Here is a 26,648-nt window from a genome sequence, read left to right as displayed (position 1 = left end):
CAGGTTAAGGGCTCTATCCACATTGTCAGTTCAAGAGAAGATACAACTTCGGCAGGAGTTTTGCTTTAGTAAGGATTCCTACCCAAGCACAGCAGGAAGTTACTTTGCTAACATTAGTGTTGACCTGGGCTTTCCCAGGTGACCACTACATGAGAAGTACAGTAAGTCTGACGCTTCCAAAATCTAGCGTGTGTAACACACTCCTGCCTTGTATGGGATCTGATTTTTAATTTTTCTTCTGGAAATAAAACAGATGCTTTTAATGAGCAAGCACAGCCCTTGGGTGCTGCATCTTTGTAACCGACGTCACTAGGGCACACCAGACCTGCTCACAGCTCCCAGTGGGACTGAGCAGTGCATAGGCAACGACTCCAGGCCTTGTCTGGGCATTTTGGGTGGAGGCTTCAGCCCCTGCAGTGAATGGAGACCAGGCTTGCACCATCAGGCCAGGTGTTGCAGGATGACATTGGCCATGTGCGTGCCAAAGTGCTGCATCTTCCATCAGGAGCAGAGCTACTGGATGGTCAGAAATCACGGACAAATAAAATGATTCCTCAGAATCCAACTGGACAAGACTTTGGGTAGAAAGAAAAGCTGTGTCTTGGGATAAAATGGTCCCTACTTCTGTTTCTCTACTTCTGTGAAATCCAGGAAGGCTGCTGTTTATTTGTGAACGCCATTGAAAGGCACTATGTCTGTCAACTAAACAGTGAAAACAGCTCTTCTACAGCTGTTTTTCATTCACAGATTTCAAGGTGCTGCACATGGCAGCCCAGTGCTGCTTCTTGCTTCTCATTGAATGGCTGAGGAGGCTGCAGTGCAGTGAGAAGTTGTTGGCCAAGTCAGGGCTGAATCCCAGCTTACCATGCTGCCCCGCACCTTTACGGCAGCAACCACTGCCGAGACGCTGGCCAGGAGCCTGTAAACTTTGGGGCCATCCAGACCTGTAACCCAGGGTTGTACCCTACAGACATACCCAAAGGAGGTTCAAACACCCGGCCCAGGTACCTGCTGCAGGGCAGCAGGGGCATCCTTGGTGCAGGAGAACGAGGGCTCCTCCGCTGCCTTTGGTGGTTTTGGTACTGCTTTACAGCTCCATCAGATTTGCTTGCACGAGGTGCTGCCGCACGTGTGACCTACATGTATTCCCGTTAGTGCCGCTCATGCAGGAGAGGAGCTACCCTGGTGTTAGCAGGACTGCTGGCATGAGTAATAGTCATCTTCAGTAAGGGCTAGAGTCTGGACCTGTGGCATTTCACAGCCTTATAGTAACTTGATGTCTTTCCACTTCTGTTGCACAGTTTTTGGAGCAGTGATTTTTAATTTTTCTTCTGGAACTGAAACAGATGCTTTTAATGAGCAAGCACAGCCCTTGGGTGCTGTATCTTTTTAACCAGATCGCAGAGTAGCTAGAGCACACATCTCTTACAAGGGTGACTTCTGCCTTATCTCTAAAGTAACACATTTGCCTGATCAACCAAATCTAAAGATACATTTTTAAATGGTCATATTTTGGTTTTCTGAAATTCGCTACATCTTCAGGCTGTTACTATTTTCCCCTAAGCTGCAATATGGTTTTATTTAATAAACTACTTTTTCACCTTTGACAGCATAGTCCTATCACGACCTTAATGATTCCTCTCCTTTCCAAGTAACTAATTTGCCTTCTTGGCTGCTGGGGGAGGGGGAGGAGAAATAGTTTGAAGAGGAAGTAGGATTGCTTTTGTGTTTTGCTTTTCTTTCTGCGCACGTAAAGCTTAGACAATGAGTAAACCTTTCCCATCTTTATGCAGAAGTAGGTTGCATTGCCTAGAGCAGCTGACATAACTCACTTTCCACTTTTATAGAACTTTCTGCTGTATTAGTTTTATGCTGATAACTTTATAGTTACTTTCCAGGCATATAAAAAGTAGGTAATTGAAATCGCAAAGGTAGCTTAATACCTGAATTATCATGTAATCGCCTGGGTGCATCTGAAACTAAACTAATACTATGCTATCTCTTTTAACTAGCTAATGATATAGTTTATATATCAGGTAATTGACTGTTTTCAATGTAATTGACTGTTTTCAATGTAAATTGGACAAGTGACAGAAGGCACTCTCTTCCTGATAGTGCAAGTTCTGCAATATTTAGGAGCAAAAATTTAAGGCCATCTGGCCAGAAGCTCCTCATCTACTGATAAAGGTGCAAAAGAATAAATGTGGAATCCTAATGTTTGGATTAGTGGCATTGGTAAAAGCAGCAAATTCTATGAATCTGCTGGGTTTTCAAAGCATTTGAGAATTTAGGTTTATTTTTATCAAAAGCTAGTGCTTTCATGGCTTACAGGCACAGACAGAAAAGCTGCTTTCACCATTTTGGCCATGATAAAACATTTCACAAGGGTTAACAGGATGTGAGAGTGAAATTAAAGACTTTTCTTCCCATGGTAGAAATAAGAATGGAGACCATGGATTTCTGGTGCAGTCAGATCTCAGGCATAATCTGAGCTGCCTGTTGATGATATACAGTTCCAACACCTTAAAATACATTGCGGTGTACAATATGTCTGGGAAATTCTTCTCCTGCCACCTCTACTTAATCTTCTGCATGATGAAAAGGTATCCCTTAAGTCAAGCTTCATAGCGGCTTCCTCTTCCCCTGCAGAGTGTACTATTGTAACAGCAAATAGTTCTGCTGGGGTGCCATAAATTTCAAATTAAGATGGCAATATAGGTCTCATTGTTTGTGAAAGCTGTGTTTGGAAAAGTCATTTTTGGTTTGGGTACTTAGAAGCAATGTAAACTATTTTATTGTCCATATAGCAACCATTGGAAGCTGATGCCTGCTATCTCAGACAGCACGTTTCTTACTTTCCCAGGAGTAATTGCACAACTCCTTTCAATTTAAATGAAAGTAATTTACCATTTCCTTCTTTCTGACGCTAAACACAGAGGAAATCTGACCACAATTGTAAGTGAGGGGTTTTTTTTAAAACCATAACCACTAATTATGCATTTTACCTATACTCCTTTATTTTGAGTCTGACAAGGTGAAAAGTCCTGTTGTTAACAGAAAACCAAAACATGCAAATTGCTGTTTGAGCTGGTCTGTCAGAGGGGACGGCTGCGTGCTGTTGGCCTTGGGCTGCGAGGCTGTGCGCAGTGGCGGTGCAGGAGGGGGAGGCGGCTCTGCAGCAGCTGCAGCATGCGCTCTTTGCCTCACTCCTTGGTTAGAGGCTGCTCTCAAGGCAGAAGTTCCTCCCTGGAAACCAGACACTGGTGCTGGGCTAAGATTCCTGAAACTGGGATTGCCTTCTGCTCTTGCCAGCTGCCAGCTATATGTAAATACAAGTAAGTCGTACTTGGGCTCCCTGCCCCTTATTTAACTGCAAAATCAACCTACAAGGCTTCAAATATTTGCTCACTCACCAAATGATCGCTATTAGTGTCAGGGAACATGAACACTGGGGAAAGGGGCCCCTGCTGCAGGTTTGCCTGGCGTGTACCAGCGCAGCCAGGAGCCTTCCAAGCTGGTCCAGGAGAGGTTCCCCACTGCCAGCACACGCAGGCCCATGCGAACAGGAGCTCGTCCAAAGCCTGCGTCCAGCTCTTCCTGACAGCGCTGTGGCATACCTGTCGTTAGCTCTCAGCACATGCCATTCAGCTTAACGCAATGGTGAGTAGGCCACCATGGAGGTCTTCCAGCCAGGGGAAACTGCAAAGATTTAGGTGAGAAGCGCAGCCCCCAGCACGCTCTACGGCACACATGGGGCTCAGGGTTGGAATAGATGGGCACAGCGAGGATCTACGAAATATGGGCCCCTCGGGTTTAGTGGTAACATAGTATGGCAGTATTTCATGTATCCAAGCAAAATGTAAACACAGAAATTAGTCAGGGAAAGAACATCGCAGATCATTTTACTCCTGTTTTCAGCTCTGGATATTTCGCCAAAAGAGCTAAGCTTGGCTGGAAACAAAATACTGTGTCCTGTGGCTTCAAGGGTCAGATCACTGACTGGTACAAACACTGCTTCTCCGTCAGCTCCGGCAATGGCTGTCACCCCAGGGCACACTCGCCTGCCGGTTACGGTGTATGAGACCAGCAGTGTAGCCAGTGGGAAGACCTCTAAACTTCCTCTTTGAAGCTGGAAGGAAGTTGATAATTTGAGAACCAAAAACCTCCAACAGGGCAAAGACTTCCAGAAATGTTTAAATGCCACTGGAGGGGCTGTAGCTCATTTTTGCTATTAATAATCTGATGCAGATGTAATATTTTTTTCTACCCAAAGACAAATTACAGCATAAAAAACACTGTGAGGTTACATTTTAGTTTTCTAGAAGCTGCACTAGTCATTAATATATTATGAGTGCATTGTAACAAGAGTGCGAATAGTTTAATGATGAAATATCCAGGGCTGGTAGAATATATATATCATCTGCAAGTTCATTCTAGATACAGTAAAATAGCATATCATAAGTAATCATCTGTCCCATTTTTAAGAGGATAAATGTTATTTATACTTTATGCTGCAACATTTTATCTTTTGAGGGCAGAAGCAGTGGGAAAGTGAAGCAGGGCTCAGCACTTGACCATGCAGCACCCATGTGCCAGCAGAGTGGCCGCAGCAGGTCATCTGCTCCCAAGCAGCAAAGCCTGTGGCCACAAGGCTTGCAGAGCTCCAGCTGCAGGCCAGCTGCAGCCAGCAGCTGCACTCACCTGCACCGTTGGAGTGGGGCCAGTGGGGTCCTGCTGGAGGGCCCCAGGGTGGGGAGGAAGGTTATAAACTCAAGAGCACTCAGTAGGGGAGCTGTTGGGGTGTGGAGGGACAGTGCTGGGATCTGGGCTGTGAGTCCTTCTGCCTGCAGGTGGGAGCTGTTTCCACTTCCTCTGCATGGGAAATGCTCTGGTCAAGTCCAGCTGGTGTCAGGAGAGGTTTTGCAGGCAAGAGGAGGGGGAAAACATGTTGCAGCTAGTGGTTTCCCTTGTGTGTGAGCTTGGTGTTTCCCAGGGCTGTGGGAAGGTACCGTGGCTTCGTTCTTGTGTCCCTTGGGTGCCTTGGGGCAGGGCTCAGGTGCCCTGGGGGAGCGTAGGGAGCTGGTGGCTGTGTGCCAGCCCCTGTGCTGCTTTGGGCACTGCTCCACCCTCTGCTTTTGGGTAGTTCAGTTGACTAAAGCTTACTAACTTAAGCCAGGGTCAGAAATGCTGCTTGCTGGAAAGGTTTCTTAAACTGTTTTTTGGCTGGCAACTTGGTGAAGTGTTTGACAAACAATGAGCGGTGTTCCTCCAAAGGTGTGATAAACCTCGATGGTGTGTGCTGTTTTATGTTGATGCTATCTGCTTAGAAATTATTTCCGATGGATTGGAGAATTTTGTGCAGTATTAGCGTGTAAATGCCATGATGGGATCTTACTTTGAAATATAAGTAACATCAAGAAAGTGGGGAAAATATGTGAGGAATGCCATTTATTGCCTAACTCCTAAATTATTCTTAATGTTCTGACTATAGCCACAGTCTGTGTGTGCACTAAAAAGTTTAGTAAAAAACTGCTCTCCAAAGCTCCCTGGGAACTGTTACCACCTGGGCAAAGAAGAGCCCTGAGGTCAGGCTCTGCGCAGTGCTGCCTTGGCCTGCCCTTCCAGCCGTAAGGGGAAGGTGCAGAAAAAGCCAGCTGTGAGCATATGGTTTTGTCTCTCCGTCTCTCTGCTCCAAAGTGCTCAGTACTCTTTTGTTTCTTCAGCTGTAGATATTGTAACATCTTTATTTAATCTTTTTTGTTGTTGCTTCTTTTTCTCACTTAAATCCCTACTCAACAATTTTTTTTTTTAATAAGGGGGGGAAAAGCATTAAAAATGAGTTCTGTGTAGACTTGTGGACACATTCTGTTATCCCTAAGGAAGAAGTAGAGTAAAAATGCCTCCTTCATAGGATTCAGCTTTGTACGTGGTGTTTGTCCAGCCAATGAGTATTTAAATGTGTAGACTGCAGCATTTGGGTTCTACCTGCCTCCAAAGTGGAAGGTCGCCTTTTGGCTGTTACCGCCTTGAACTGGCTGGAGGGCACAACGTACTGAATTGGTGCTGATATCAAGGGCGAGGTCCTTGCATATCTTCCTGCTGTTGGGAAAAATTTCAAAGGGGCCCATCCTTGTTTTTGTCCTCAGAAAAGGTGCTGAATTTAAATCATACTGCAGGCAGCCCAAGGGTTAAGTGCTTGGCTAACAGTGATTTGCTTTCAAAAGAATTGACCTCTTTCTCTATGCCAAAAATAAAATAGCAAGAAGAGCAGCTGGGAACTCTAGCAGTAAAATACTCATACAACCTGTTAAAGAAATTGTGGGTGTTTGTTGGCATTCTAATGCTCTAATAAAAAATTAAAATAAAATTTACTCAGTGGTCTTGTAATGTGAAAATCAATCTACAAGCCTACAGTAGATGTCATGTAACATCAAGATAAAGTTGAAATACTGCTTAGGCCCTGTAGGCACTTAGTGCCTCTTGTCTGAGAAGAGAACCAAGTGAAATTTCCATTTATTCTTATGCTTGGGGAACACTGTGAAAGAATCACTGCATGGCTTCAAAAAAGGGGTTAAAAAGAATGCAGCAAATGTCTCTGGGTGCTTTAGTGTTAGAAAAGAGTAGGTAGTTACAAAACACTTTCTCATGCTTTCCAGTTGATTCTTTTTCCCTTTCAAAACAACTCAGTCTGCTGCTCAGAAAAGGGATGGTTATAAAGTAATAGCAAAACTGTGTATCTATTGGTAACTTAATTTGGTGAAAATGTGAGAGGTGAGAAGAGGGGGTGCCCATATTGCACAGGTATCTAATCCAGTAAACAACTGGGGGGAGACAAAGCGCAGGCTTGTGAGCCTATTGTTTGCTAAACAAAGGGAAACTAATGGATTTTTCCATGGGATGATTCTTATGTCCGTGAAATTCTCTTGCTGATTTTTTTCTTTTCCCCTATTCTGGCTATGGAAGGTAAAAGGTAAAATTATGCCCTGCTTCTAACTGCAGATGTGTGGCAGCTAATTACAGTACACTTGATCTTAACTGGGAAGTGCCATTAGTTACACTATACTTACTCAGGAGTTTCAGGGGTAGGAGATGGAGAGTCCAAGCTGCAGAAGGCTATTGCCAAGCGGATCACTCGGTCTGATTTTTGTCAATTACTATTTTCTATTTATGTACCTACAAAGCAGAGAGGATAAAATGTGTCCGTGTCCTAATTATTTTGAGCTTTTAGTAAGTATTTTTGGACTACATGGAGACTTTCGAGAGACCAATAATTAAATTTCTACATCATTTTTAAATGTTTTGCAGAATCTTATCTCTTCCTATTTCAAACAGCTTCCTTTTTCAGTCTTGAAAACACTTTGTACCAGAACTATTGGAATTTGGAACTAATATTTTTTTTAATGGTAGTGATAGCACATTAAGCGCATGTTAAACTTCCTCATTTAAGTTTATCCTTGAGTTTTGCACTATGTCACTTCTTGACAATTTAAGATGAACTGCAGATACTAAAGACTTTTAAATTGCTCCCACTCGGATAAATGAGAGCTTTGCCATTGGTTCCCCTGGAGATAGGATTAAGACCCGGATAGATGCATATAATGTGTTGTAACACATGCTAATATGCTTCCTGCCTCAACAAATGCAATTCTAAGAACTTCTGAAGCTTATCCCTGTTTCTCTGTGACACAAATGCTACTATCTGATCAACTGGCAATTGAAACTATTCAGCACGTTACAGTGATCTCCTCATTAATTTGCTGGGAATAAAAACAGCAACCCTGCAATAGGATTGATCAAGTGACTCCCAGTCACTGGTGCTAAATCACACCGGAATACAAATGGAAATGCATTAAATCCACGTAAGCACTCAGTGAATTCATAATGCGCAGGTGCTGTCACCATGATACCAATGTTATCTGAAATCTGAAGAGAGTTTACAGAGGCAGCAAGAGCTCTTCTTTTTTAGAGTCCATAAGCATGATAAATATTATTGAGGTTTTCATTCAAATCTTATTTAGGTTTTGTTTAAATGGCCATGAACAAAGGGGAGAAAACCAGAGAAAGTATAAAATTTTATGAAGATTTTAGTTTTACGATATACTACTTGTAATTTTTAGATATTCCTGATTACATGCTAAAAACTACCCTCCCCACCCCCTTTTTTTCCCCCTCAGCTTGGAATTTCCTGTAGCTGGGGAAGGATTTTCAAAGGAAAAGCCAAAGTTACACACACAGCTTATTGTAAAATCTTACTATTATGTTTATCTGACTCTTGCTCCACAAAGAAGTACACTCTGCACTACTTTAGTCTTAAACTGCAGTTATGATTTTTTTTTTTTGTGCCTATGCATTAAGTTATAGACTTAAGTCCCTTAAAATCATCTGTCTTTGACAGAAGCAGCTCAGCAGTCACCTGAAAGTACTCAGTGGATCGTGGTGGTGTCTGACTAGCTCAAACTCTTGCAAGCTGTAAAACATGCCCCATCACAACCACTGCATCCTCACCCTCAGATTTAGCAACAGCTAACTTGGTGCTGAAATCAGAACAGTCAGTAAATGGAGCACTGATTTTAGGTGTATGGATGACCTACAGACCCATCAGTGCCCTACTAACATTCTTCCAACACACTTAAAGGCAGAGTAATGGGAATCAAGAAAGCCAGAGCAGACAAGCTGGGAAGCTTGTCCCAGGCCTTTATTAAAAAAGCTAAGGCACATGTCATTCTCTCAGCTTCATCCTCTTCCTGCAGTTTACCCTAAGACAAATAAAATGCTGCACTTTCTATGACAGCAAGCGCCGAGTACCATGCTTTTGACTTTACTAAATAACCAGACAAGGATGACAAAGTGCAACCTTTAGCACCAAACCCTGCCTGTCCTGTTGCAAATTTACAAACTCCATTAGTAAAATAATACAATCATATTTGTCTATTCTAGTTCAAATACACCAGATTATTTCAAAGCAGCTTATACTTGGTTGTTTTGACCCCTTGAAAGCCAGTCACTTGCGGGTCTAATACCCTGGCCCTGTTTCCAGTTAGTGTTAGTGTTTTCAGTGGTATGAACAAAGAAAAAGCAAATAAATGCCTCTGTCCATTGAGTAGTGACCTTGTTAAATTAAACAGGTATCCTGAGCATCTGTTGTAGGTAGCACTTCCCAGTGCTGTGGCCTTCTCCTACCACAGTAGGATAGGAACATACATTAGCTCTGGAGGATTGATCTAGCAACTAAATCATCAGTGCAAGGACACTTCAATGAGAAAATGAATAATTCCTTACTCTGATTATGATGATTAATTCTGTTATGTCAGCAGCCCTTGGCACAGCCAGTGACAGCAGCAGTTCTCATAGGGAAAAGATCTGATTCAAGAGCCAAGAACCTTAAAGGGGAATTTTGTACTGTGAAGTAATAAAATAATACTAGCAAATGATGCAAAAGTAACTATAATTTAAAGTACAGCCACAAAAATGCACATCCTTTCTTCAATTCCATAAGACTGTGTAGCAATGTATAATTGTTTTGCATTTGAAACCAGTCAAGATAAAACTGTCATTGTTTCTGGAACTGACCGCTGACAGATGGACTCAACTGTGGAAGTTTCTGGACCACATGAAGTTGAGCACAAATTCAATCACAGGTGCCAATTTCACAAATAAGTAATCACTGTTGCAGTGGCTGGCATCCTGCTTCCCTCACTTCAAGTATGGTTACACAAAAGGCTAATCAAGGCACCTAGCAGGTACATAATTTAAGGTGGGTAGGTCTTTACTAGCATGTGAAACTAGGTGGCCCTAGCTTTTCATTTTTCAAAGGGGATGTGGCTTTCAGATGTTGCATTAACTGGCTTCCTTTCTGGCTCTGAAGGTGAGCACTTGAAATGCACAGTTCAGGCTGTCACCCTCTCCAGTACATTTTCTTGCCTGCAGCTATCATAACCAAGTTGCACTGTGTGTCAATTTGTTTTTATCTTGGATGCATTCCAGCTCATATGGCTCTTCCTCATTTGGTATGAGAGGCATTTAGGAGGGAAGTATCAAAGCCACGCTCCTCAGTCCTGTTTTGTTAGGAAACATTCATTTGGCAATCCTAGCATCATTATAAGTTATTCTCAATAGGACATGATCTGCCAACATATAACCTTTAGTTGATAAGAAACAATAGAAAGAGCACCACAAAAGCAGACCATTCTATAACCAGTTCAGATATTTCTGGCAGATAATAAGAAATAACATTCTTGAACTTAAGCATGGCATTTAGAAAATCTGTGTTCTACTATCCGCTAAGCTCGAGTAATGCTTGAGGTGGCTGTCATAGTATCTAGCCCTGTCAGCTGCTAATGTCACAATCCTCTCAATATTTCCCTACAGGAGAGAGCTAAATGCTATCAGCTATATTTGTGGATTGGTAATTAATATATGTTGATTTTCAAATCAGCATCAGGTACTTCTCCAAATGCCGCTCCCTCAGCTTAGGTCTGCCAATGACTTGTCTCATACCAGTGCATTTGTGCAGGATGATATTTCAACGCAGCGTACCTTTGTGTTTTCTCATCTTACCTATTCACACACAGGGCTTGTTTCTTATACAATTTTGGTACTCTGTGCAAGGAAAAGAGCTGAAGACTAGGCGCAGAAGAGACTGGTCTCCTAGATCTAAAGAGAAACTGTCTGATAGATTTTAGTGGCAGAAAGGATAATCAAAAGTTTTATCGCAATAAAAATGTTGATGTACCTAGGGTGCACTTGTATGATTGCGTATAGCCCCAGTGATTAATATGCAATACTAAAAAAATGCTGGAAAGGTAACGTTCAAATACATGGAGAACTATATTGATCTGCCTTGCCTACATAAACAAAGAAGCTACTTTAATGTTAATTTACACAGTGTATGATAATGTGCTTTCCAACTATTCAGGAGAAATCAATATTTATGAAAATTCAAGAGAGAATGCAGTTGACTTTTATTGTGCAGACAAAAAAAAGTCTCCAACCCACCACTACATTAGGTTTATGAAATCAGTTAACAAAATTACTGTAAAAATAACTTAATTTCTGATGAGCAAATGGAAACAAATTGTCTTGCCCTCCCACATTCCTGTGGGAGGGAGCTGATGGCGGGGGGGGGGGGGGGGGGGAAGGGGGGAGGGAAAGCTTTGAACTGTTACTCAGTAACTCAGGGACAACAAAGCTTCAGTTGCTTAGGGGAATAAAGCCATTCCCCTGTTTTCTTCCCCAGCTCCTCAGTTTGTACCAATAAGTCTCACTTGGAGTTACTATACAAGTCCCACACTCTTTACTCTCAAACTTGATATGTAAGTACCCAATAGAGCTATTCTACTGGCACGTACACAAGTCATAAATGAAGCTTATACTCAACTCCTTCCAAATGTTTTTAGCTCCCCGGCAGATTAAGCTTAGTCTTCAGGTTCCTCAAAATGTGCATACCCGCTAGCATAGGTCCTTCCTAAATTCAAACTGCTGAATACATCTGTTGTCTCTGTATCAGAATCTTTCCCTCCATCATTGTCATCTTCGTCGTCATCCTCTACTTCATATTCATCATATTCATCCTCACGATCACCTGCATCTCCAGCCTTGCTGGTGGAGAGGCTCTTCCAGTAGGCATCATAACCAGAAGCTCCATCTGCATCTTCACTTCCAGTCTGGCGGCCAAACTTCAAAGAGCGCGCTGCAGGCAGAGGAAAACCATCATGTTCTTGCCCACCATTAATTTGAACAGAGCATCTGACATTTCCTTCCTCTTTCACTGCTCAAAGAGCATATAATGCTGGAGTTTCTTAACCCAACATTTTCAGATTTAATCTTTACTCCAACAGAAGCCTTCCACTACACTCCCCCTCCCCATGCAGCCATGTTTGTATAAATGATAACTGCCACCTGAGTATGATTTTTGGCTTTAGGACATACTTCTTTTACTCTATCTGAGAAAATCTATAACTGGACATGCTGTGTAGAAATAGTACATATTCTGATTTATTAAAAAGTGATTAATAGGTAGATTGTATGGATGTCATCAAATGACACTTCTAGACTAATTAGCCTGGTTCTTGTAGATGAAATAAAGGCTTAGATGGTGACTGCATGCAGTTCTTCAATAACTAAAATCTGAAACTAGGCAAAAATTTGACTGTCAGCATCAGCTAATGATTAAGAAAGACTCTGCTCGATTCTAGAACTAAATAAGACAAAAATTCTCCCAAAATAAATGCAGCAAAGCTTTGCAAAATAACTGAAAGTAATAACAGCAAGTAATTAGTAATAAATTAGTAATTTACTCAAATTTCCATGCAGAAAAACAGCCATCAGTGGTGCCGGCATGATGCCATTTAAAATCCAGAGACTCCTATGAAATTCACTTTTTAGCTAGAGAAGCAGCCTTACTTGACATGCTCAGATCCTTTGTCTGCTGAGTTTCATGTCCACATTTAGGGCAGGGAGGCTCTTTTCCCTTTTCCTGCTTAAAAACCTTACTTCGCACGTGATCATCACAAAAACAAGCCTGTGGGGTGAAAGGAGATTGAAAAGGCCAAACATTTTAATCATAGCAGAATACTCTTCATCAAGAAGAAGGGAAAAAAAAAATCTAACAGCAATAGGATTTTCTGGTTGAGATTAAAATTAATGAGCTCTATCTGCAGTGGAACTAGAGTCTGTACATTATGCAAGAGCAACTACTTCAGTGTTGACTATAGTTTCATGGTTACCTGGGGAAGAGGCTGTGTAATGGTGCTGATAAACAGGTAGAGGACGTAACATATTCAAGGACTGCGTTATATTGCTGGCCACAAGGGGCCTGTGAAATTTTGGTTTACACCGACAAGCTTTAAGTACAATCAGAGATGTAGGCCAGTGTATAATTATGCAGTGACCTGAAGGCAAGAATTAGAGACTGAAATTTCATGTGCTGAGTACCAAAGTACCAGCAAGAAGATCTGGACAAAAGAGCAATTTGAAGTATGAAATTGATGTCACGGAGACTGTTGAAGAAATGGAGCATTTAAAAAGTGGGAAATGTGGCAAGGGGAATAACATCAGGCAGTGAATCAGTGTCTGGAGTAACCTGGGGGATGCTGATGGTGAAGCAGGTAGAATTTTTTTTATACAAAACACTGAATGTGTTTAGAAAAAAAAAAAAGTTTGATTAAATAAATCAGCCTGTGCATGTGTGAAAATGGACTGGTTGTGGAGAAGACTTTTTGGATCCAGGCTGCAGTGTCTTCTAGTCGGATCACCACTTGACTTTTTTTTTTTTTTTTTTACTTTTTAAAATGTCTTAGTTCTGTGCTGGGTCAAAAAACATTCCAAAGCCTTGGATTCTGTCAAAAAAAAAAAAAGGATTTTTTTTTTTTTGAAAAGGTCAAAACATGGTACAGCCCCAATTTAAATGTGAGGGCTGAACAAAGTCAAGATCGCTTCACCTTGCATGAGGATGCATAATACTGGCTTTTGGTAGCAGGCAAACACAGACAGAAGCCCCTTCATCTCCCGCATGTCTGCCCCCAAGCTTCTGAAACCAATACAAGAGGTATGAATTTTCTGAATAACATAGAGGAAGATATGACAAGGCTTGGTACCAGCCTGGGAGGCTAAGGAGAACGAGTCCAAAATTACAACTACTTGCAACTGTCTTTGCTCTTTACCTTACAACGCAGGCATGAATGCTGCCCAAGCCTGTTACAGGAAACACCTGTTGGAGAAAATCCATATATAAAATCCAATATTTGAAAACTGCAGATCTGTAACGTTTTTACATGTTGTAGAAATATGTAATAATGTAGTATTTTGAGGCATATATACTTCAGAATTACTTTTGAGGCATGCACTTTGCAAACACGAATTAGTTATTTTACCACAGAGCAGTTTGTTTTGATCCTATTTTACAAGAATTTCAAGTCTAAGCCTCATTACAATAAATTAACTTTATACAAAGTGTAAGTTGGAGAGGAGAAAAAAGTTACTCACTTCTTGTTTCCAAATTTTTACAAACACAGTGGATTCAGAGCCAGTTTGGTATTAAGTGACCTCATTTTTTTTTTCTTCCCTTGTAATGCCAAAGGAAGGAGCATTTTACAGTCATTTTAAACAATGTCATGGCAGTCTTTAATACCTTTATCATCCCGTTTTAAGGGAATCTAAGAACACTTAAAACTTTCAGATGCCAAACGTGGAGAAGTTTTGTTCTGTATATCCTGCCACATCCTCAGAAAATGTACTTTATGGCACACAGCTTTAACAGAGTTGGATAGGTTTTCATATAAAGAATTATGGCTGGCACATAAGTTGTAAAGAGTAGAATCAGTGCTCTCTTAAAATCTAGCTTCAAATTGATTTCTTTACTCCACTAGAGGGAGCACAGTAAAAGCAACCACACAGGAATTTATAGCTATATGAAGCTGGGTGGATAGTTACTCCTTGAGAGGCAGTAATATATATTCTGTCATGAGTCTTTTCAAAAGTACTCACTCTCTCCACTTCGCCTTACCCTATGGTAACAAAGCTTTTCAATCTGCAGTAATAAATATCATGAGTTCTCCACATGAGCAGGACAGCCATGGGAGTTAGAGATCTGCAATATGTTTAAAGATAGAACTGGAAATGCTAATGCATATATTCAGACATTTCTGGAGTTATCGGCACTTCAAAAAACTTCTCTCAGTGATGGAATGTAACAGAACTTTTTTCACAGCTAGCATGGGATGTAGGCTACAACTTCTGACCATATTTAAACTCAGTGTTACATAACAATGCAAGTTTTATCTCATTTTCACATGCTGACAGAAACCCTGCCCCTCTACTAGGATTGCACTGTGCCAAAAAACATTGACCATAGTGAAAACCCTCAGAAAGCAATTTCTTCATTCAGAGTATGACATCACATCTGTGAATTAAAAGCTTCCAACAATCAGTAGAAGAAAACATTCCTGTGGAACAGCTGTTGCTGCTTCAATATTGCTATACAGGAAGACATTCTGGCAGAATACATCAAGGGAAGCTAATCAAGGCTTAGAAAACAGTTGGCTAGGAAAAAGGGATGGGAGATAAAAAGGAGATGAGATTTCTAAAGATACAGATTATAAAATTAAAATCACAAGTATTCTGAATTGGGAGAAATCAATTAAGCCAAGTTAAGTCAAGTCAATTCTGAAGAAGATAGTCTTATACATGATAGAGTGCCTTGAATTTCTATAAAGATCGAAAATGTTAGAATACAAGTTTTGGAAGGGACAAACTCTTGTCTCCTAGGATAAACCAAATATTAATTAACAGGGGATAGGAAGGAAATACTTCTGCAATAGGCTAATTATTTCAAACATGCTTACTCTTGGGGGTTATTTTTAAACTTCTCTTTAACAGCTCTTTCAGCCAGAGATGCATAGTGGACTAGCCAAGTCAGATATGCTAATCCTGTCATCTTAAAAATATCAGCTTCGGGGTTTTTTGTCCACACAAATTAAAGTGGAACAGGACATAAGAAACTTCAGCTACATGTTCTTTGCTCAGTAACAGTGGGCTGTATTGCCACTTGATACACGTACTGAGTTGATACGTGCCCATGGTCCACTGAAATCAGTGGAAAAAATTCACACTGAGTTCATGCTTTGGATGAACACTATTTCTGTCACTTCCTTCCAAGCTCACCCTTCCTGTCTCAGTAAACCAGGTGGTTACTGCCTCAGGAGTCATGGCCTTCCTCAGGACTGGCTGCTTCTGCAAAATCCACAGGTGTTAACCCTTCATCAACGTACAGGTACATCTGTACATCCAGAGCAATCTGGGAAAGCTTAGCCAGACAGGCGCAGCCAGTAACATTTATGGCAGCTGCTCTCCAAGAGGAACAAGCATCCAGAAGTAGCTTATCAGAGGTGAGAAGAGTGGAAAGAAGCTGCTTCCTCCCTGCAGAGCTTTGGAGGATCTAAAAGGCAACAGCAGCAGCTCAGCTGCAGTCCTGGCCACTGCCAACAGTGCTGCTTTGGAGAGTGCTGGCTCCAGCAGAGGCAGCTTCCCATGGGAGGTCTGCACAAGCCAGGCAGGGAAACAACTGCCATGTACAACCCAGCACTGAGGAAAGTTGGAGAGAGGAGGTCTAGTTTAGCTTGTAGCATATCAAGGGCAAGCACCTAGGAAATGGAGACCCTTTCCTCCAGCGATAGTAAAAGCAGGCTATTTGGAAAAGGCACTGCAGAGTATCCCAGGGCACAGAGGAAGAAATCTGAGTCTGCTTAGCTCTGGTAAAAAGGACTATGAATGGCTAACTTACATTTAAATGTCTCTGCTTCCAAAACCTGGCAGCTGGCTTGATGTTCAAACTGATCATCTTCGCATAGGAAATTGTGGCAAAAAGAACAGGCGAATATTCTGCCTCCTACAAGATTTATCAAGGCAAAATAATCAACAACAGGCATACACATCAAATTCTGCTCCACAAACAATTTGGGCAGTTCTACGTAGCTTTTACTAAAGACCATTTCTCCCTTCTGCCACAAAATGCTTCAACGGAAAGGTCTAAGTTAGACACTGCTATCCATTATTACACTGAAAAATACTGTGTATCCTAGCAAGCCAAGACAGCATAAATATAAAGCAAGTATCACTTCTGGTAGTCATATTCATTTTAATTCAACTATGGCACTGAGCATCTTTTAATTGGATCAGATCCTCTCTCATCCACCATTTTTCCTCCCTCCCAATCTCTAACCTCTGATGTACACTGAAATAAATATTTTAAGGAAATTTTACAAATGGAGATCAGTATCATTTGCCAAGCAAATGGGAATCCAAATACCCATACTAGTGCAGATGAAAGGAGCGAGAATGGCAGAAAATTATGTTGACTCTCTGATGTGGTGCTTAATTATGTGAAGCACTCAGATGACAGGACAGTTAATACTCTAGATTATATAAACATCCCTGAGTTGAGCATTGGATGTTCTTGGGCACATCATTCACATTCCCCCTTGCATATGGCCTATTTTTAAAATGGGAAAAATGTCTAGCTTTAACTAGACGTAATGTATTAGTGAAAAGGAAAGATGTTATGTTAAGGACATAGGCACAACAACTTAAGCAATGGGGGGAGGGGGGCCAAGTATAGTTCAGATCTTATTTGTCAAATGTGAGCAACATACCATGATCCCAGACGCTTCTTTCGCACTCAATACATTCTGCATCTGTAAGAGGGCAGATGCACGCATGTGTGCTGAGGCATTTCCTCCCATGACACACCCAAGCTTCACAGAAATCACAAATTGCACCCTGCAATTACAGAAAGGTAGGATTTTAGGACTTCTGCAATACCTAGAAAGACACTCTTCTGTAAGCCTGAATGTATCCAAGTATTCATTCTCTCAGTAGGTTCTTTCCAGGTGAGCAAGAGAGTATGAAACACATCTATATTCTAAACAAGTTGCTTCAGTGTTCAGCTTTTCTGTTTGTTATTCACTTCTGCAGGATGAAATGTAATCAAAAGTAACTTATTTTCCTCCTTTTCCTGTTTTTGTTTTTTACATTTCATATCTAAAATCTTATGCATGAAAATAGTGTCCTCTAGCTGAAACCTGTGAGATCCATAAATGATAGCAATGATCTGGCAAAAATGCAATTTAAAAAACAAAAAACCCCTAAATACCTCTAGATTCTTACAGCTGAAATCATCTATTTAGATTTTAAATCACACTAAATTAGAAGACAAGCTCCACAGACAGCAAAGGTTAAATAACAGAAATATAAATTACACCTTTTTTCTCTTGAACTACAAGAGCTACATATCAACTATAATTAATTGTAGCATTTAAGAAGCTTCCTCTTCCCATATGTAACACTGTCATGTGCATGCATGTATACACATGAAACTGGCATAACAATGGCACACCCAAATTAACTGTTATTAAAAATAGTGTTGCAGTTAAAGGCATGGAAAGACTTCAGGAACTTGGGACAGGAAGGGCCAGCTGCGTCACTGAGATCAGTTGACTGCCAACTGGAGGCAGAAATAGGACAGATGTTTAGTCCATAGAGCATTTAATCCAGAGGCTATGACATGCCATACCTTGCTTCCCAGAACTGAATAACCAACTTGTTTTTTTAAGAGCCAAAAATCCAAAGGTCAGAAGTGACAACCCTCTCTGCCCAAGTGATTTGTCTTTAAATAAAATTCTCACCTAATACCATGGAACAGATTGCTCTCTGCAATACTGAGAGGCCAGCAAGGAAAGCAAGTCCACTGGTTTTTACAGGATGAATCTGGATTTTAATGGAGACTGGAAATTAGGTATGGGGCATATAAGCTCCAGTGCTGTTAATGCACATGTTCAAGGCCTGCCACCAGTACAGATCTGTTGATGCCCAGGATTATATGTAAGGGTTTGCAAGAGTCAAATACAAAAAGGCAGAATTTGGGTTCCCAGTTTAAGGGAAAAAATCAGTTTGCAATGGTATGATTAGAGAAAAACCTGGCCTTGATACGTGCCATCATTATTCTGTGGGGCCTGGGTGGTTTTTTTCTTTGTTTAGAAAAACTGGCATAGAATAATCTCTTAGTACAAAAAATGCTAAAACTCTGTATACATACCACCATTGCTAGTCCAGTACTATATACACCAGCATGTTTTATGACACAGTCTGAAGACTTCATCATACACTTGGTTTTTCCTGTTTAAAAAGTGACAAGACAACCAGAAGAAAGTTACATAAAATCAAAATAATTTAGACCGATCGTATAAGAGCAGTGATTCAACCAAATACTTGTATTCAATGTACACCCAAGATAAAAATAATGCAAACAAACCTCTACAACCTGCAGTCCACCCTCACATCTCCCTTAGGTCAAATTAATTATTGTCTGTTTTCAGCCAAAATGTCTTGCGCCAGTGCTGATAATGAGGCTACGTGTTATTTTGCTATATGTTTTGAGGCACGCTGAACATATTGCCAAGATTTTAAACGTCAAACCACAGTACAAAATAATTTAGGTCAAAGTCAAGCAATGATATTCTGAAAAGTTGTGTTTACGACTGGCACTAGTTCTGTCCCACCATAAAACCATCATGTGCTGTGAGCAAGGCTGAGGTCTTCTGGAAAAAATACAGCTGTGCCTATCTGAAAAAATGCGTTTGCACATAATGATTTAATTATTTAGAGCCACCTGGAAACTTTTCTTTTTTTAAAAAAACCATGTAAGGGGTTACTTCCCAGCCTAAATACTCTTGTTTATAGGCAGTGGTTGGAGAGAGAAAAAGCCATAGTCTGTACTTCAAAGTCTTTCAGACACAGGTAAGCGATTAGGGTGATAATTTTCCCATACTGCTTGCCTTTGATGTGGCTGCACCAGAAAGATCCCTATTCTGTATGCAGCTGTGTGAGCAAAATAACCTGTTTAACTAGCCCAGGTTATTGCATTGAGGTCATATCAACAGTTTAAGTTGTCCTGCCACAGACCCCTTTGTTTTTGTTACTGCCTATGTGAAGGAACCAGCAAATGTTGCTCCTTACAAACCCACTCAAGAGCTGCCAAAACCAAATGCTACTCTGAAAAAGCAATTAAACAAAAGCAGAACGAAGCAGTGTGCAGCATCAGCTGAATTTTGCATCAGCTTGTCTGTCAGATACCAAATGGCACGAAGAGTGAGGAAGGACCCCTGGGTGGTCATAGCCAAGCAACATGAGGTGTGGTGGGGGGTATTACTGAGTCTGCCACAGTGTAATAGAGTGTAATAGAGCTGCCTTGCTCCCATCCCTCAGGATTTCTCTAGGAAAGATGCTGTTGGTATATGGGGGCTGTCACCAAGGCTTGATTAAGCACCAAACAGCTCTAATGGTCTTTGTTCTGGCACACTCTGGGACTCAACATCATTTTGTGTGTTGTTATTAGGAATGCTTTTCCTCCAGAAACATACTGCAGATTAAGATGAATTCAACTTGTGAGAGTCAGTTTCAGATGTATAATATACTGGAAAACAGACATTGGAAAACAGACAATGTGTTTTTAGGAGTTCATTGCATGATGACAGAAGGAAGACTGATGAATGAAGCATTAAAGACTGCCACTGCACACTAACAGTCTGACTTCCAGAAACGCTCAGCAGCTGCAGGTCCCATCAAAGGCAATGGAAGCCGCAGATGTCAGCAGCTCTGAGAGTCAAACTGCAAAAAAGCCAAATCACATTATGACAAACTGATCTGCAAGGACTTGTTAAAACAATAAAATGATGATATTCATCTCAAAGTATGAAATGATTATTAACCTCCCCTGCAAGCAAGTACTTTTTTAAAATAAAAGGGCTTTTTAAGCCAGATTCAGAGCTTAGTCCTACTACTTCAAAGTATCAGCCTTCTAGCACATGTGAATAACATGAAAAGCATACTATATAACAAAACCATGCAAGGTGCATAATAGACTGTCGCTTTCATTGATTTTTAAAGTGATCAGCAATGATATCCCCAAAATGCCGTATTTTTTGGTTTTAAAGAGCACCTTTTTAGCAGTCAGTGCCTTTTTAACTTTGCTGCCAATATGAAGCAATCTCATCCACAGTTAGTCTAGGGAATGGCCAGAGATAAATGTTCTCAGTCCTAGAAGGCAGGAAGACAACTTCTTCTAAAGATCAAATATTGAAAACAAACCTAGTGGAAACCCTTGGGGTCAGGGGCCTATGCACTAGTTTGCACGATCATGCAAGAGTCTCTTCCCAAGGAGGAGATTCACGGCAGGTGTAAAAGAACCTACTCCAGCCATTAGAAGTACTCCAACTGGTGGAAGTTTAACAACACAAAAGGGAGTGAGCATAGCATGTTTTTTCTTCATCATTTCCACTTACCACACTGTGCACAAATGGGTAATTTCTGAACTGAGTTACAGAAGTAGCAAAAAGCTCTATTCTTCTGTCGTCTAGGCACATGGAGGGAAAAAATGAAAAAAAGCATTAAGAGCTATAAAATGCTTGGAACCAATTAATACTAAAATTTTAGTTTTAGAAAGGGAAAAATACTCACCTTTGGCACTTATCGCATTCCTAAAGAAAGGAAATAAAATACTGATAATTACTCTATGTAAAACATACAAAAATGTAGACTCCATAGTGACTCTGAATTAAGCTCTGATTAGATAACAAACTTTTTACTGAAACATTATACCTCTGATGTTAATGTAACCTTTAATATAAAGGAGGAAGGTAGGAAGAAGAGCATTCTAGTGGCCTTAAAATATAGCCAGTGTATCATTATCACAGGTTTTACACCATTTAAAATCAAATATTTTAATATCAAATATTTTAGGTTATTTTACCATTGAGGCATTACAAGGATGTTTGGCTAAATCTATGTTCGCTCTTGAAGCCCTTATCTGCTTTTCACGTTCACGACGATTCTCAGCTTTCTTTCGAGCACCAGTCTTCTTTTTAGGCATTTTTCACTTCCTGTAGGAAGGAAATAAAGATATATGTTCTTGTGTGCATTCATTACATATGTAAACACACGGATATGCATGACATATCCAGCACTAAAACTGGATTTGGAGTTCCCACCTGTTAACTTTCCATTCATTTCCTTTTATGACAGTTTCCTTTTCTTTTCAAATACAGAATAAGGATCTATCCCAAAACCCAAGAATCTTGCGACCCGAAAAGGGCTGTGCTGCCCTACACTCTGCACTTAACTACCTCTGGAATGTTTTGCCCTTAAAATAATGTTATGTTCTGCAGGGTTGTTTGCAATGGGCCTTCTGTTTTTAGTTTGCCTTGTTGTCCATTTAATAGGACAATGTTCAGCTCACTTTCACTTTTCTCTTCTCATGCTCAGTAACTGTTTATTTCAACCAGTTAAAAACCATTCTTCAGGTAACAGAATCGTGGTCTACTGCAAAAATGCAGATTTCACACTTCATGAAAGCTTACAAAACAAAATGTCATTGTCATAGACTTAAGAGCTATGACAAAGGGACGTCTGTACTGCCTATTTATCGTTCTAGCACATTAGTGATAATGAAGCGCAGAGCATGCACTGCTTTGAAGGTGCCACTGTTTCTCAAGAAGAGTTTTACTAAAATAATTCCATCTAGTTCAATGCGTGTCTATTTTAACATTCTAGGAGGGAACTACCGTAATTCAGCGGCAAGACTGTCAGGCAATCAGACCACTGCTCTGCTGTCATCTCCACAATGAACTCTGCAATGCTCACAAAAGCTTAATTTACTCTTGCATTGTCCCTACTAAATTAGGCAAGTATGACCCTGATTCATGAAATGGACAAATGAGGGATTAAAGGTGTGGTTTGATGTTACAATTTCTGTCTTCAACAAAGGCATTTAAGATAGACACTTTTCCTTACACTCGGTCTTTACCTCCTCTCATTTCTGCCAATGTAACTGTTGTTGGTGTCATATTCTAAACTGGATCCAGGTTGTTTAATTAAAAACAAAAAAAACAAAAAAAACCTCCCTCGAAAAAGCAGATGAGCACCCCTAATGGGGGGAAAGGAGCAAAAGGGGCAGCAGGGTATTTACTTAGCAAGTATGGCAGTAAGAAAGCAGCTAAGGCAGAGGCAGGGACTTCTCCACTGTCAAAAGAAACTGTCTTGTTGCACATAGTTCTAAGAAACATTCCCAAGTTTCTGGCACAGATGCACAAGTTTCTTCATGCCAGCTACCAAACTGTCCTTCCTTCCAGATGACAGCATGGCTAGATTTTTTCAGATGCGCCTAGCTCCTATTTGGTACTAAAGTGCTCATGTTTTGAAAACCTGGCTTGTTTAGCATGTTGCCCCGGTGTACATTGCACTTTACAACTAATCCACAATTTCTCTCGCTACAAGTACACTTAAAAGTGCTCCCTGCTCTGCCTCTGATTTCCAAAATCCCAGGAATATAACTTAAAACAACTGTAACAGGAAAGCCACCTGTCATCTCAACATTTCAGTCTCCATTAGGGGCTTCATACAGAAACACTACAGCCTTGGGGCTTGGCAGAAATGGGCCCACGTGAAGGGACAACTTTGCCCAAGGAAAGCTCTCCTGACTCCAGAAGGATTCAGGGGGTTATGGGGGCCACTAGTGTGAGCGGGAACAGGCAGCGCTTGCTCTCGGCAGCTTCAAAGCAGTCAGCCTTTACTCCCTTCCCTAACTCTAAACATATACGTAGGTGTGCATGCTAGCGTCTCTAAGGAGAGATACAGCACCAACACGTAGTGAATTGTAACAACATAAACTTGGAAGAAAAATGACTATCTTTTTTTAAAAGGTCTTACAAAACAAACCCAACAATCCTGACTTCCTCAAACACAGAAATATATCGTCTTGACCAAATATTAAAATTTGGTTTCGATAGCACACATAAATCAGTTTGTTCGCCCTGTAGCATTTCACAGCATGTTTAAATTGTATTAGTGTCACATTTTGCAGTCAAAATTGTATTGCTGAGATGCCTGCTGGCAACTATCATTATTCTAGAGTGTGACATTTCTGACACTAGGAGCCCAATATGAGGCTGCAGACTAATTTTCAGACTGCTTGAACGCTGATTTAACAACAGAATCTAATGGTTAGTATCTATATCTTGACTTCTTCACATTACTTCATAATCCAAGGTGCTGAAATGACAATCCATTTTAATAAAAAACACTCTCTCAGTGACTACTGAGGACAAAGATTATGAGAAATGCTTAAGATGGTAGTTTTTAGAAAGTTGCATTAAACAAAACAACAGAAATGTAGCGTCAGGTTCTTTTAACAAAACCATCAAGTCACTCCAGACATCCAAATCATCCAAAAAACAATAGCACCCTATAGACCAATGTTCTATCATTCTTTCCCTGTGATCTTCCACTTAAGATGTCTGTTGTCTTTGCCCTAAATTGCAGATTCCTAGGAAACTGACTATTTTTTAATTTCCTGAACAGGGCTTGACAGTGCTAAGGTAACAGAAATGACGACAGTAAAAATTTTATTCAGCTGCCATCAATTTCAAATCAGGATATCGCAGCCTTTGCACTCATCAGTATTTAAAATACCTATGCAGTATGCTCAAGCATGCCCACTTTACAGCAACCCTTCTGTAACTGGAGGCTGAGGAATGACCCAAAAATGTGTGCAGGCATCATGACACTGCTACCAAACGCTAAACAAGAAACATAAAGTACTTGTTTGGAGTCCAGCTCCCCTGTAGGCTGCATAGGAAAGAAAAGTGCCCCAGGTGTGACCTAAAGCAACATGTCCATTTGGTGAGGAAAATGCCTACAGTGAGCTACTTGCTTAGGATCTGCAGGCCAGAAATGTCTTGTGAACCTTCTGCTTCAAAAGTCCCTCTCTGCTGGAAGCAGAGGCTGTTAGAGCCACGGTAGCACCCTGCTCCTTTTCAGCTAAGGCTCTTCAGTCAGAGAAATCATCCACGATGTGGCAGATCTGTGCTTAGTTCCCCCCTCAGCCCAAGAAGGTATAAACCCGCTGCCCTGCAGAGCATCCAAGCTACCAGATCACGAGCCGTTCTGCAGGAGGCTTTTTCTCCATTTGAAGCTTTCTACTGTGGAGCAAGAAGCTTCATATTCATGGGATCACAGCAGCAGCAGGAGTGAACGTGACACTCCAGCTGAACGACTGAGGTTGCGGCACAGAGGGCTCAGTGTTTGAGTTCAGGTGTCAGGGGGGCATGTGTGAGGTGGGCAATGGTTCAGAGAACCCCCAAAACGTGTAGTGTGTACACTGGATCCTCAGTACTAAGTCTTTCATTCTGTAAAACAGTTTCACCTACTGTTCCTCACATGCTGCACTATTTGCTAAGCTAAACACAACTGGAGGCAGCAGTTACCACTACAGCTCCAAAGGCTGTTTGTGTATTTTATCTGATGATTGTGCTATGTAAAATCCATAAACAGTGTCTGGCCTCTAAATTCTGCTGAGATCGTATCACGCGTATGCTTTTTTTTTTTCTTTAGATGACTGTCCACCACGCGTTCCCAAAGACGCACAGTAAGTCTGCAGCAGACAGGAAAGCAGACTGCACCATCAGATTTCTGGATTGTCTGTGCTGAGCAGGACATGCTGTGTCCTGCAAGATACTGCCCTCTCCTATGGGATACGCTAGCTACCCTGCTGTCACAAATATAACGAACAGCTGTAACAAGCTTTTGGGGGACAGGAGGGTTGTTGGGTTACTCTTGTTGCACAATTCAAATACCACCACCCAAGAGGCTTTCCTTATTTTTCCACTTCTTGTAAGTGATATCCAATAGCTTCTAGGCATTATGCATACCTATCAAAAGAGCAACTGCATGAGAAGTTCACTGGCATCATTCATTTCCATTCAGGATTCAACAAATTCCATTCAACCATTTTGCAAGTACCATACAGGATTACAGTATTAATTATAAAAGCTGCATTAGGATTGTTTCATGTTCATGTCATTCCAGTCAAAGAGTCTAATAATGAAATAATTCTCAGGGCACTGTGATTTTGATGACTTACCCCCTCACTAACCAACGCGGGGACCGCTTTTGTATTTCGTGACCACAGCAGGCCCCTGCCACCCCCCGGGGGCCGCTGCGCTGCTGAGGGCCCCGATTCCCGGGGGCTGACTGAGGCGCCCCCGGCAGGGCAACACCGACCCTCGCCCCCCAGGACCTGCTTACACGCAGATGTCACGTTACGCGCTGACAGTACGTTGCCTTAAAAAACTACGTATAACGTAGCGTTTCCGTATTTTATCTAGGCCCCGAGTCGGCGCCGCAGCCCGCTCCCCCCCCCGCCCGGGACGATTACGCCCCCCACCTCGCGGCGTTTAGGTCAGGGGAAGGCGGCGCCCGAGCCAGGGGCTCCGCGGGCCGCCGCCGCGCTCCCCACGCCCGCCGCCGCCGCCGCCGCCGCCGCCGCGCGCTCCCACCTGGCTCCAACGGCCGTGCGGAAGGCGGAAGCGCTGCCGCGGCCGCCCGGCCCCGCGCGCCGGCGGCGGGAGGTTCCGGGGCGGCCGTTACGGCCGTTGGGGCGGGTCCGGCGCGCGGCGTCAGGCGCCGTTTGCGCTACTGTTAGCAGGAGGAGCCGTCCGGGCATCCAGGGCAGGGCGCAGTTTCTGCGTTGCAGGGACGGGCGCTGTGTGAGTTTTGGAAGGACGGCTTTAAAAAATGGTAAATACGCGGCTACCAAAGGCAGCTCGCTTAAGCAGGAGTAGTTAGCACCTTTATCTTGTGTGTTACTGAGCACTTGATGATGTTACAGAGTGAGAGGCATGTGCACATAGTTGCATTTTTTCGGACAAAAAAACCACGTTGCTCTCTCCATATGAATATATGTGCTCTGAAGAGAAATTGGAAAAAAATAATTCCTGCTGTTGTTATTTTGAGTCCTGATTAATGTCATTTTTCTCCTCACTTAAAATATGCCGCTAGTGGTACTGTGGATGGGAAATCATTGAAAAAGTCTCTATAAACTGTTTGCAGGGATGTTACTGTTCAGTGATTGTTCCATCTTTTAGTGCTTGTATGTTTTCATAGCAATCATCCTACAACTTGCACTTCTGAGACCAAGCCCCGTGGCATGTTAATTATGTATTAATTGTGATTGTAATTCAGGTTGGCACCTGCAAGTTATCTCTCAGATCTTTCACCAGTGGCCCCTTATCCTTTCAAAATGAAGTATGGTTTGATCCTAG

The 26,648-nt window shown here is 41.7% G+C and overlaps 1 protein-coding gene and 1 long non-coding RNA gene across 3 annotated transcripts; both read right to left on the bottom strand.

Annotated features, from left to right (window-relative positions):
* Positions 1–10,937: 10,937 nt before the first annotated feature.
* Positions 10,938–26,008, bottom strand: ZNF330 (zinc finger protein 330). 2 transcript variants are annotated; one of them, XM_064510739.1, is made up of 10 exons: positions 25,884–26,008; positions 21,302–21,431; positions 21,010–21,029; positions 20,835–20,905; positions 18,590–18,669; positions 17,148–17,274; positions 16,280–16,384; positions 13,662–13,708; positions 12,403–12,520; positions 10,938–11,689 (listed from the first exon to the last, which is right to left on the bottom strand). In XM_064510739.1, exons 2-10 carry the CDS (start codon positions 21,419–21,421, stop codon positions 11,415–11,417), a joined length of 963 nt encoding a protein of 320 aa, XP_064366809.1. In that variant the 5' UTR covers positions 21,422–21,431; positions 25,884–26,008; the 3' UTR covers positions 10,938–11,414. The 2 variants fall into 2 exon arrangements, with proteins under 2 accessions (XP_064366809.1, XP_064366810.1); XM_064510740.1 differs by having other exon boundaries at positions 25,772–25,962.
* LOC135328200 (uncharacterized) lies at positions 13,140–13,655 on the bottom strand. The gene is made up of 2 exons (XR_010388965.1): positions 13,440–13,655; positions 13,140–13,337 (listed from the first exon to the last, which is right to left on the bottom strand). It is a non-coding gene; the product is annotated as an uncharacterized LOC135328200 (long non-coding RNA).
* Positions 26,009–26,648: the final 640 nt, after the last annotated feature.

The sequence above is a fragment of the Dromaius novaehollandiae genome, chromosome 4 (assembly GCF_036370855.1).
Source record: "Dromaius novaehollandiae isolate bDroNov1 chromosome 4, bDroNov1.hap1, whole genome shotgun sequence".
NCBI lineage: Eukaryota > Metazoa > Chordata > Aves > Casuariiformes > Dromaiidae > Dromaius > Dromaius novaehollandiae.
Note: the sequence above shows the minus strand (reverse complement) of the source record. Positions and strands in the feature narration are given on the sequence as shown.